This window comes from Carassius gibelio, chromosome A18 (genome assembly GCF_023724105.1).
Source record: "Carassius gibelio isolate Cgi1373 ecotype wild population from Czech Republic chromosome A18, carGib1.2-hapl.c, whole genome shotgun sequence".
NCBI lineage: Eukaryota > Metazoa > Chordata > Actinopteri > Cypriniformes > Cyprinidae > Carassius > Carassius gibelio.
The window spans coordinates 18405413-18418136 of NC_068388.1; the positions used below are offsets into that span (position 1 = coordinate 18405413).

At 42.2% G+C, this 12724-nt stretch overlaps 1 protein-coding gene across 1 annotated transcript; it reads right to left on the reverse strand.

Moving 5' to 3' along the window:
* Window positions 1-624: 624 nt before the first annotated feature.
* Window positions 625-2956, reverse strand: LOC127934149 (uncharacterized). The gene is made up of 2 exons (XM_052531334.1): window positions 2691-2956; window positions 625-1938 (listed from the first exon to the last, which is right to left on the reverse strand). Exon 2 carries the CDS (start codon window positions 1543-1545, stop codon window positions 625-627), a length of 921 nt encoding a protein of 306 aa, XP_052387294.1. The 5' UTR covers window positions 1546-1938; window positions 2691-2956.
* Window positions 2957-12724: the final 9768 nt, after the last annotated feature.

Genomic DNA, 12724 nt, shown 5'->3' on the forward strand with positions numbered 1-12724 from the left:
GCCACTGCTACACTCTGGCAGTCCATATGGGGCTTGACCAGCACCCAGCCTGACGACCCGCACTCGTACGATGGTACTCTTGCCCAGACAATAGCCTCACTCCTTGCCGGTATAGATACTGCGTATCGGCAGGCAACCCGCCCGATACCTTCTTGACTCCCCCGTGCCTTGGCCATGTGTACCCGACGACAATCGGCCTCTATCCTTTCCCATTCTTGTCTTTCTGCCGGTGGTAGGGTCTTCTTAGGCCTAGCCTGAAACAACTCCTCCCAGCAGTCTGCAATTACGTTCATCCCCAACAGGGCTTTTTGGATTCCTAGGCAATGATCTCGGACAATAACGACCCCCTTCTGGGGCACAGTGATTCCATTAATCTCCAAATCTGTAACTAGATATCCGACATAGGGGATCTCCAGTCCATTAGCCCCCCGTAAGGTCAGCCAGGGTGCTTCTGTTCCCTGTACCTGGCTACCCTGAAACAGCTCCTTGGACAGGCTCTCTGAGACTAAGGTGACTTGAGACCCAGTGTCTACCAGACATCGTATCTTCACCCCACGGATCCGTACCTCTACCACTGGGCTATGCCCGATCAGCTGATTCCTGGGGGCGCTCATCCAATTTGGGTCACTCACAGAGGTCCCAGCCACTTGACCCACAGTGGCCGGCCGACCTAAAAATCCCCTTCGGAACCCCGTCGAGAGCCGCATTGGCGACTATAATGCCCTGGCTCACCACACCGATTACAAATGGGGCGTCCCTGTTCGTCCCACTGAAAACGGGCCCGGGCTTCCCGTACTGGACGTCTCTCCAGACCTCGTCTTCCCTCGGAATGCGACCGCTCTCGTGACATTGGTGGTAAGCGTTGGGGGCCTCGTCGCATCTCTTTCGTAAGGCCTGTTTCCAATCCCCTGTTCCAGAGGCAGCTGCCACTTCTCCACTCACTGCCGCACACACTGGGGAATCCACCACTCCCACCTGATCCGCTTCTAGGGCCAGAGCCTCGGCTCTCAGGTCTTCAAACGTCATAGCTGGGTCTCTACGAAATTGAACACGTAGACTCTGACGAACTGGGCCCTCTCGCAGCCCCAACAGGAACTGGTCTCGTAAGAGAGTCTCCCCCTCTCCCAAGCCATGGTCCCGCTTACCTCGCAGCCTGATGAACTGCTCCCGCAACCTTAGTGTGAAGGCCCTTAAGGATTGTTGCTGCCCTTGCTTGCAATTGAAAAACTGGGCCCGAAGGACCGCTACTGGGGTTGCATCCCCATATATTCCTGTGAGGAAGTCCAACACATCTTGTGCAGTAGCTCGGACTGTCTCTGGGGCAGCCTGGACTTCCCGTTGGGCCTCCCCCTCTAGGGAATTTAGCACAAACTGCAATTTCTGGGGGGCGCTCAATCCTTGAATCCCAGCCAGATATTCGACCTGGGCTTTCCATTCCGACAGCCGTATCTCTGATCCCGGCCCTCCATACTTCGGTGCCCAGGGGGCTCCCAAGAAAATGGGCATGACTCGGGGTGGGGCCTCAGGCACTGCCTCGTCCGCCATTGGGGAGCCGCGGTCGCTCAACTCGAGGTGGAACCCTGCCGACTACGCCAAAATCTGTCACAGGCCGGAGCGGACCACCAATTCAACGGGTCTCGCTCCTCCCTCTAACTTCCACCTCGAGGAGGTCCCACAACACCCCAATGAATGGACGGACAACCAAGATTAAAATGTAACAATTTTATTTGTTTAAAAGTTTGGGGAAAGGGGTAAGGAAACTTTAAAACTAATGATGACTCGAACTATTCTTTATCCACAAATACGGATTCCAGTCTCAAGAACACTCCTCTTCAGCCCTTCCTCGACAACACTCCACTTCAGCCCTTAATTTCCCGCCGACTCCACTCCAGGTAAGTTTAAAGCAAGAGCTAGGCAGTTGACGTGCAGGGGTTCTAGCTCTCAGGTAAATACAGAGTTCAATACACAGGTGAGTATTCAAAGGGGTGGGCTGTTAGCGTGCAGGGGTTCTAGCTCTCAAGTAAGTACAGTGTTCAATACACAGGTGGGTATTCACAGGGCTGGGCTTGTTAATGTGAAGAGGTTCTTGCTCTTAGGTAAGTACAGCGTTCAATACACAGGTAAGTATTCACAGGGCTGGGCTGTTGGCGTGCAGAGGTTCTAGCTCTCAGGGAAGTACAGTGTTCGATACACAGGTGGATATTCGCAGGGCTGGGCTGTTAGCGTGCAGGGGTTCTAGCTCTCAGGTAAGTACAGTGCTCCATACACAGGTGGGTATTCACAGGGCTGGGCTGTTAGCGTGCAGGGGTTCTAGCTCTCAGGTAAGTACAGTGTTCGATACACAGGTAAGTATTCACAGGGCTGAGCTGTTAGCGTGCAGGGGTTCTAGCTCTCAATGTAAGTACAGTGTTCCATACACAGGTAAGTATTCACAGGGCTGGGCTGTTAGCGTGCAGGGGTTCTAGCTCTCAATGTAAGTACAGTGTTTCATACACAGGTAAGTATTCACAGGGCTGGGCTGTTAGCGTGCAGGGGTTCTAGCTCTCAATGTAAGTACAGTGTTCCATACACAGGTGGGTATTCACAGGGCTGAGCTGTTAGCGTGCAGGGGTTCTAGCTCTCAATGTAAGTACAGTGTTCCATACACAGGTAAGTATTCAAAGGGCTGGGCTGGTTAATGTGCTACTCACCACTGAAGATATTCAGAGGTCTGTATTCCAAGCAGATACGGGTTTAGTCGATGACTGACGGCTGGTGGGCCTTACAGGTGAAACTGCAAACAATACTGGGCTTCCCGCCCAGCTTGACAAGGGGGCACACGGGGGAGGATCGGCTGTTGTCCTTCGCTTCCCTCGTCAAATAAACAGCACAGACGACACGCACAAGGCCGGTGGTTGCCGACAGGGCCAAGGACACAACGTCACATGGATAAAAAGGATAAGGCTTTGATTTAAAAGCTTACAGGGATTGCTGCGTGGGCAACGACATCCAACCTCCTCCAGAGGCGCCTCCAACACGTCCGAGCTCCAGCTTACTTAGGGTAAAGACTGTGGTTGCCACCAATACACTACTCCTCTCCGTCAGGCCTCTTCCTACGACCAGGGACACAACCACGGACAAACACCACACACCACAAAGGCACTACAATTCTTCTCGTGTGTACACTTCAATATAGCAGCACTCACCACACTCCACACACTCAGTGAAAGAAGATCGGTGGTGTATTCCCGTTTCGGGCTCAGAGTCCTGACAGGGCGGGTCAGATGGACAAAGGCAGGAGGGCAGACCACAGCAGGCAGATATATCGTACACCGGAGTCTCTCCGTCTTTCCCAGCGATCTCCAACGCAAGGCACTACTATCAACACTGAGTAAACACACAAGCACTGAGGATTATCAGATCAACACAAGAGGGGGGGGGGATTTTCCACTGCTACGGAGAGATATGCAGTCGGAATCCTTTCTTAAAGGCGGTTAGTCTCCCTCCACATCCGTCATTCACTCTCCACAATATACAAGAAATGTTCGTAAAGTCTTCACCCACCAGTGCACAGTGTTGTCCTCTCCCAACACGAATTCAATGATCTCCTTCACTCAGGGGCCTTCCAAACGTAGGATCGCTCCTTCAACTCAATCCACAATAAGAGGTAAACACAACATACAAAAGGTCGATCACTTAACTTCCTCCGCACTTCCAATATCCATTTTCCTTGGATTCTCCGTTGCAGCCCGTAAATCGCAACATCCACGCCACACCAGCCACTTCCGTATCCCGTGGAACAACAGCAGAACAAAAAACCCTCTCCTGTTCATAAACCAGCCCCTTTTATATCACTGCATCCTTCCCGATCCTCCAATCGGTATCCAACACGTCCTCTTCCCACACCTGACATGTATTTTGGATAATTTCCCCACCTTGGGCCAACCGGAACAGAACTTATGTTTCACTTAAATTGGTCCGGGCGGAAATATTTCCCACACTACAGTTCTGCCCGGATTAGTCACCCAGTGACATCATGACTATATATATGTGCATAGAGCACATTTTCACCTGTTGAAGTCTGAATTGTTATATGTTAATTGTTTCTGCAATTTCTGGAGCAAGCTCCCAAGAATTTCACTCACCAAGGCACATGTGCTGTGGTGATGTGACAATAAAAGTGACTTGACTTGGCTTGAGAGGCGAATGCACTCATGGAAAAGCTGTCTACAAAGCTCAGGTAAATGGTGAAGTACTCACATTCCCCTTAGTAGTTCTGCGAATGCATTAATAATAATAATTAAATAAATAAATAAGATCGCATTTATTTTAATTAATTTAATTTATTTTAATTAGAGAGAGAGGGAGAGAGATGAAATTTGCTTGTGTGTAAACTTACATCAGCGCGTCTCTTTCTTCAAGCAATGAGGCTTAATTACTTCAGAAACAGTTATTTTACCCCCTCATTGCAGAGAAATATAATGTTGTGAGTCAGTAGCCTGTCGAAGCCATTTTACAAATAAAAGTTTCTGTGCAATAAAGTGTGTGCCTGCGTCTGTGAAAGCAATGTAGCCTATATAGTTTTTGTTCAGCTATAAACCAGAGCCTCGAACCGAAACCTGAAGCTATTCCTTATACATTAACCAAATACGAAAGTATTTGGGGACCCGTCAACCTTGTGTCGTTTAGCAGACCTCTACTGCTAATAACATGATTCAAAACCAATTTTAATGCAAATACTGTTCCAACAAGGGCAGCAAGTCTGCTTTTATTTGCTGCTTCTGTATGTGACGTGTGCATAGAGCTACAGCCCTGATTCATCTATTCACCTTTTCACAATACATTTGTGCTGCATCATCCCATCACCTCTGTTGCACACATTGGGAAGTAGGGGGCTTTGTCAGGCCCTATTGCTGATTTTATTCAAACTGCTTCTCGACAACAATGGAGAGAAAGGAAAAATGCTTACACGTTTCCTTGTATGGTCTTGTGTGGGTCCCTGATATACTGGGATGCAGCAGCTGCCAGGATTTGTTGTGTGCAATGTAGCTGCTGTCAGTAGTGAGTAAAGGGCCATATGCTGCTCAAGATGAGCATGAATAAAAGATGTATTGAAGGAAAACCAAATTTACAACTGCGTTTGAATGACAGTTAGACTGTGCAGTGTCATAAAAAGCACAGGGACGAAAAACATTCAGCTTGCTCTCTTGAATTATAAGGAGCTATTAAGACTTCTCAAAAAATAAGATAATATCAAGGGTTGTTTACCAAAGCAGTTTAGAAAACTATTAAAGGGCATAGCCTGTTTGTGAATTCAGGGGCGGGGGTATCAAGATGTGGGTGTGATCATTTTAGGTAGGGGCGTGTTTTTTCCCTTTTGAATGTTCTCTCACGTTGTGTATGTATGGGAAAAAGTCTCAGGTTACGAGATGCTGCTTAGCCCTTTAACTGCCCCACCAAGAAAAAAGCATTTGAAAAAAATTTTGTTTGCATTTCTTATCTCCTTATGTCATTAGTTACAACACTCAATGTATTTTTTTTTCAACACGTCCCATAATTTTTAAAATATCGGCCTCTACCAAATGGTTGATATGTCACTTTATGGCAAAAGTACCAGAATTCATACACATAGTATGGAAATCAGAAAATATGAACTATAATGAATGATCAGAAAGTTATATTTCTCAGCAAATAGTACATTCTGACAGCAGAAAGGATAATCTGAAAACATTAGCTTAGCTTTTCTACGTTTACCATAAAGTGACAAATAAACCATTTGCTTGAGCAGGCAGTTAAAGGGTTAAGAGAACGCTTTGGGAACGCCTTCAGCATGGCCAGCTCTGAATCATGTGTGTACTCAGTCCACTGGATGGGCGAGACATCACAGGCGTGTTGACAGTGACTCAAAAGCACATGCAGTGAACCCGGTGTCAGCTTCTAGGAGTGAAGCAAGCACTGGCAGAGATGCTGGAATTATGGCTCTCGTTGTCTCGTTCTCTCAAGGAACCATAGTTACGTGTAACCTGAGACGTTCCTCTTCAGGAACTTAAGCTGCATCAGATAACGCTTTGGGAACGAGTATGCTCATGCTTTTTTAAATCTCTGCCTAATGTGGAACCCTGCACAGCGAGGGCGATAGAGCAGAAGAGCCTGGAGTGGATTGCATATCTAGGCCATAGAACCTGACAAAGGTTAGGGTCATGGACAATCCCGCAGCGTTGCAGATGTCCTTTATAGAGACACAAAGGACTTTTAGGCTGCCACACTTCTCGTTGAGTGAGCCTTGACCCCTAGAGGCGAAGGGAGATCAATGGACTTATAAGCGATAGAGATGGCATCTACTATCCACCGACTTAGGGTCTGTTTTGTAGCTATAAGACCTCTCTTAGGGGGATCATCGCACACAAGCAGTTGGTCCACCCTTCTCCACAGGGCAGCTCTGTAGATGTATGCATCCAGTGCTCGCATTGACTATGTTAATGTAGTAAATAAAGTCTTATTTGTATCAAACTTAAGGTCATTAACTGTTTGTTCAACCGGAGTCTCTAATAATGTATATCATGACTTATCGCAATTTTTGAATGCACAAGCAGTCTGATAACAGCCTGTGCTCCACATGGAGTTCTGATCTCACCATCATTGAATCTGTCTCTGGTTACATGAGAAACGGATCAAACTGAGACAAACTTAATCCAGAAGAACTGTAGCAACGTCTTCAAGACATTAAGAAACTTTCCTCCAAAGGTACAGTACTGTGAGAAGTTTTAGGCACTTTGGTAAATATGCTGTAAAGTAAAGATGCTTTCAAAAATATTGTCAACAATTGATTTTATTTATCAATTAACTTCTATTAACTAATTCAAATCAATATTTTGTGTGACCAACCTTTGCATTTAAAACAGCTTTCGTCTAGGTACACTTGCACATTTTTTTTTTCAGGTAGCTTTGCAGAAAGGTTTCTTCAGCATATTGGAGATATGATGACAGATCTTCTGGAGTTAGTTTGTCTCAATTTCATCTGTTTCTTCATGTAATCACAGACAGATTCGATGATGGTGAGATCAGATCTTCATGTGGAGCACCGGTTGTTTTCAGACTGCTTGTGCATTCAAAAATCTCACTAGATTATTATCAAAATGAATGTTAGGAAATGTAAACTGATATTTACTATTGTACTACTTTTTTACTACTTTACTACTGTTTGTATATTTACAAACTAAAGCAAACTATATAAATAACTGGCCGAAAACCATTCTTTGGGGTGCAAATACTAACGTGGCTTTTGCACAGTATTGTATGCATAACGTAAGTATAATTAAATTAATTATATTCAAATAAATAAATTAAAGTGTTTTCATATGTGTAAAGGGTTAGATTTTCGCAATTTGATTGGCTGATCAAGAGGAGAATCTTCAAGATTCTTATAATACTAATGTGTCACAAATGTAAATGAACAAATAGGAAACATTATTAGAGCTCATAGATACCAAGCACGGCATATGTGCAATCTTTGTTAATTTACTAATAATATAACATTCATTCAAGGTTTAATATATAGGCAAAAGACTATAAAAGTGCATATAGTTATACAGGATACATAATTGTACATGTCTTAAGTGAATAGTAAACACAGTGTCCTGAAATATGTACGTTAATTCAGAAAAAAAGTTTTGACTGCGAATCTATGTGGTGGAAAGGTCCGTTCTATTGACCTGTGTCTATCTTTCACATGCTTTGTTCCATTACACATAGCATCTTTCCCCATTCTTTTGAGCAATAAAACATCTTATCAGATGGTAGCCTGGCTAACAGCCCTCTTGGGGTGATAGTTGCAGTTTTTGGGGGGTGGTCTATGTAACTCAAAAAGTGGGTTTTAACGATTATTTGTTAAATATAACAAATAATTGTGTCTGTTCAGTCCAGTCATTACACTGAAGCCTGATTTGTTCATGTTTGTGGAGCTGCACAAACTAATGACACTGTATCCAACCAGAAGGGGCAGAGCCTGCCCCTATATGAGTCAGTTCGGAGCACCGTTTCATCAAAATATTATCCTTCAGTGACAAGGATAATTTCTTCACTGACACTGGATTACAAAGCAAAAAAAAGAAGAAGCTCAACACTGCTCGCTGCTGTCGAAGATCCCCTGGCAGAGGAAGAAGCAGAAGCACTTTCCCTGCAGCTTAAAAAAGTTACCATTTCTGAGCAAATTTCCAGCACCCGTTAATGCAAAAATCATGCTGCAAGGGAACCCCTGCACAACGCAAATGGGCACAGTGAGTGTGTTGCCTGTCTGAGCAGCACCCACGTAGAGGCTTCACTCACTGGGAGCTGGTCCCACTTCCTTTCGCTTCTAAGAGGAAGAAACAGTGGAGATCGGGGCTCTGACAGCGGGTTCGAGTGGTGTCACATCAGTTCAGCGTCCGCGTGGCCCTCCCTCCCCGTAACTCACCAAGATGTGGCATGCCCCTTATTTGGACGTGTTGATACCTCCACTTCAGCTGCATACAATGGCGTCTCTTCAGGTGTTTCAACTTCTCTGATCTATGGATGGAGTCCACCGAGGATCATGAAGCTTTCAAGCAACTGATCTTGCTCTGTACACTACGAAAGCACCCTCGAGTAGTGCTGGATCCTGAACCGCAAAAGCCGTCCTGATCTGCATGCAGAGAGGAAGAGGAGAGGACCAGGTAAAAGTTTGTCCTTTGAACAGGAGCATTTGCCCTTGATAGACTCTTAAGTGCAACCTTGGAGTTGCTGGAATGAGCTCTGTTATAATTAAATATAATGTTTATAATTAAACATATTTCTCACAATGTATTTTTTTTTTTTTAAATATTGAGTATGCACCTTATGTGTATGGCATTTGGACCCTATCCTTCATTTATGAGTTTCTTGCATTACAGCACCATTCCATTGAGTTTTATTCCTGACCCTGCCTGGAAGAATTATTTAATGAGTTTGATAGACTGATGTGGGTAAGTGTAAATATTCAGTAATAATGTATATAGCTGTTTGGACTATGTTGGATCTTGATTTCTTTACATTTTGTGAAGGATGAACTTGTCAGACCTTCTGTAGAACTCAGTTTCTACAGTGTTCTACAGTGTTTCATTTTCTCAGCTCTCATGTTGTTCCAAACGTCTTCTGCAGAACACAATATATATTTAGAGGTGCAGAATTGTATAAATATATTTGTAGAATAGTTCAGCCATTCTTTATTCCATATACAGTGAAAGTCAATTAGATCCAAGGATTTCAAGCTCCAAAAAAGACATAACGGTAGAGTAAAAATATTCAGTTTATATTTAGCCATTTAATCCAAGACAATATGAATTTAATTTGTATAATGAACCAAACTAAATGTATCATTAATTTTCAAATTATTCATTTCATTTATCATTCACATCATTTACAGTCAGAGCCCAAATCAAACACTGTGACATCAGTTAGATCAAACATTTTCAGTTCTTGTCTCACATGACTTGTGTTTTGACACAAATGTTCAGTCCATAGACAAAAACAGATGAAAAATTATTCTGTGTTCCATAGAAGAAAGTAAACCATGTGCGTTCAGAATTGCTTGAGGATGAGTACATGATGACTGATTTTTCATTCTTTGGTTGAGCTATTTACCTTAAGAGCACAGTGCTAAACTCAAAATCAGATATAAATAAGTATTCATCACTGACACTTTTGTTTGTTGACTGTTTCATTGCATCATTTCAGTGTTTCCTCCAATGTATTCACTGCATGTATAGAGGATAGCCAATAGAGATTTTAACATTCAAATGTAATTCCAGCTCATGCTGGTTCATGAAGTGTATCTTCACCACAGTGCACTAGTGGTGAAGTGTGTGTTGCCTAAGCAATTCTGTGTTTTGTGGTCTTTTCTGTAACTTTTATAATTTTTATAACTATGTATACCTGAGGGAAAGAAGATTGTTTGTGTAGATGGGCTGATACTTTTGAGGCAGAGTAGAATTAGCACATTACACTTTTTACCATACTGTGAAAATACCCCTAAGCAGCTCCTCGGTTGCTCTTGTTTAGAAAGATTTATTGTAAGTATTTGTCCACTACTGTTTGTACACTGGAAATTTCCAAAAATGACACACAGCTGGAATGCGTAATATAAAGAATTAACTACAGAACTGTAGAATGCTTGATTCTGATTTGTTGACAAACACGTGTGTTCGAGGCAGGTCTTGACTGCATGAGATTTCAAATTATCAAACTCTTTACGCCAAATTATTTCAGTTATTTCAAAGGTCCTTACAGCTGACAACAATTGTGTATTAAGTACATAAAATGATAGTAATGAAATTAGAATAAGCAATACAAAAATCATTTTGTTAAATTTTTCTTAAATAGAGCTCAGTACTTGGACCACTTCTCCTCTTTGACTACATGGCATTACTAGGTTCTGTCATTCAGAAACATGGCTTTTCATATCACTGTTATGCTGATGACACTGAACACTCAACTTTACCTCTCATTCCATCCTGATGATCCGACTATACCTTCTCATATCTCAGCTCGTCTAACAGTAATTTCTTCCTGGAAGAAAGACGATTATCTTCAACTCAGCCTTGCCAAGGTAAAACTGCTTGTGGTTCCATCAAACTCATCGTTTCATCTCAATTTCACCATCCAGTTTGGCACATTACCCATAACTCTTTCAAAAACAGCCAGAAATCTTTGAGTTGTGATTGGTGATCAGCTGACTTTCTAAGACCACACTGCTAAAACTGTCCGATCCTGCAGATTTGCTTTATTCAACATCAAGAAGATCAGGCCCTTTCTTTCAGAAGACGATTCACAACTCCTTTTTCAAGCTCCCTAACTCAATCCGAGTCCTAAGACATCTTCAAGAATTGGCTATAAACCCATTTCTTCCATCTTTATTGACTGACTATTTTCTCTATTCTAATTATATACTTAACAAAAAAATTAAAATAAAAGCTTGTCCCTTTTATACTTGCACTCTTCTATACTTAGTTGTTTTCTTAAAAAAATAAAAAAAAAAACTCTCCCCTTTTAGACTTGCAATCTATTCATTTCAACTGCTTGGTTTCTAAAAAAGAAAATAGATACAACAGAAAAAGAATATACCAAGCTTTTTTAATTATTTATTATATAATTATAAAATAAAAAAAACTAGCTGCGTAAACTGTTAAGCTAACTAAGACTTGTCATAGCACTTACATATCATTGCATACTTGTTCATTTTGATTGCTTCCATTTTCCTCATTTGTAAGTCATTTCCACCATCAATGACTGAGGTGAGAACCTTGAGCAAGGTACTGAACCCCCAACTGCTCCCTGGACACCACGACAAAAATGGCTTCCCACTGTTCCAGGTGGGTGGGTGTGTGTGTGTGTGTGTGTGTGTGTGCATTTGTTCTATACTCACTGATGTGTATGGTTTGATGGGACACCATACTCGGCTACACATCACATCAAAAAGCAATTGTAACATAGTATTTAAAAAAAGGGTTATTACTCCACAGAGAAAATAATTTATCAATTATTTGCTGTTGCCTCCATGAACACTGCAATATGGCATCTGTAAAACATTATGTTCTCATTTCCCTTTTTATATATGTGTAAAAATGTAAATATAGTAAATACGGCTCACCAGTTAATGAGTACAGAAAATAAATAGTTCACATAAACAGGTTTTTATGTATTGTGCAATGTATCACTTTACAAGAAAAAAAAAACACAAACAATAAATAAATACATTTATTTATTTATTGTTTGTTTGTTTGGGTTTCAGCCTTAAAAGACGATCAGGACAGCTTACAGTTTAATGTATGTTAGAATGAGTCTCATTCTTGTTTCTGTGACCGTGCGTCAGACGCGTCATGAGGCACGCGGTCCGGAGCGCTGTATGACTGATGCATCAGTTTATTTCAACTTTAATCCAAATATATGAACTTACCCGTTTTAAATACTTTATATTTAACGTGTTCGCTTATGCCCAATAATAGTGCTAAACTGCTGGACTTTAAATTAAATCTATTATTGATTTTCGTCGTTGACTGATTTTGCAGAACATTTTGACTGATAACTTCTGCGCACAGATGCGCCAAATTTGTCATTGTCATGACAGTTGCGTCTGAATATACAGTACAGACCAAAAGTTTGGACACACCTTCTCATTCAAAGAGTTTTCTTTATTTTCATGACTATGAAAATTGTAGTGTCACACTGAAGGCATCAAGGGCTATTTGACCAAGAAGGAGAGTGATGGGGTGCTGCGCCAGATGACCTGGCCTCCACAGTCACCGGACCTGAACCCAGTCGAGATGGTTTAGGGGTGAGCTGGACCGCAGACAGAAGGCAAAAGGGCCAACAAGTGCTAAGCATCTCTCGGGGAACTCCTTCAAGACTGTTGGAAGACCATTTCAGGAGACTACCTCTTGAAGCTCATCAAGAGAATGCCAAGAGTGTGCAAAGCAGTAATCAAAGCAAAAGGTGGCTACTTTGAAGAACCTAGAATATGATATATCTATCTATCTATCTATCTATCTATCTATATCTATCTGCTTTAACTGATTACAAATTCAACATATACAAATATGAAAGAGACAACATTTAGAAATTTATTTTAAGATTTTTACATTCCACCTTAATGCATTTTTTTAAAGGGAAACACATCGGCTCTTGAACAACTGTAAACATGAAATTTAGATACACCACTTACTCAAAGGCACAGAATAGTGATTCTGATTACACA

Excerpts from the sequence above, each read along its gene's own strand:
- LOC127934149 (XM_052531334.1), bottom strand. The coding sequence starts at position 1,545 with ATGGCGGACGAGGCAGTGCCTGAGGCCCCACCCCGAGTCATGCCCATT.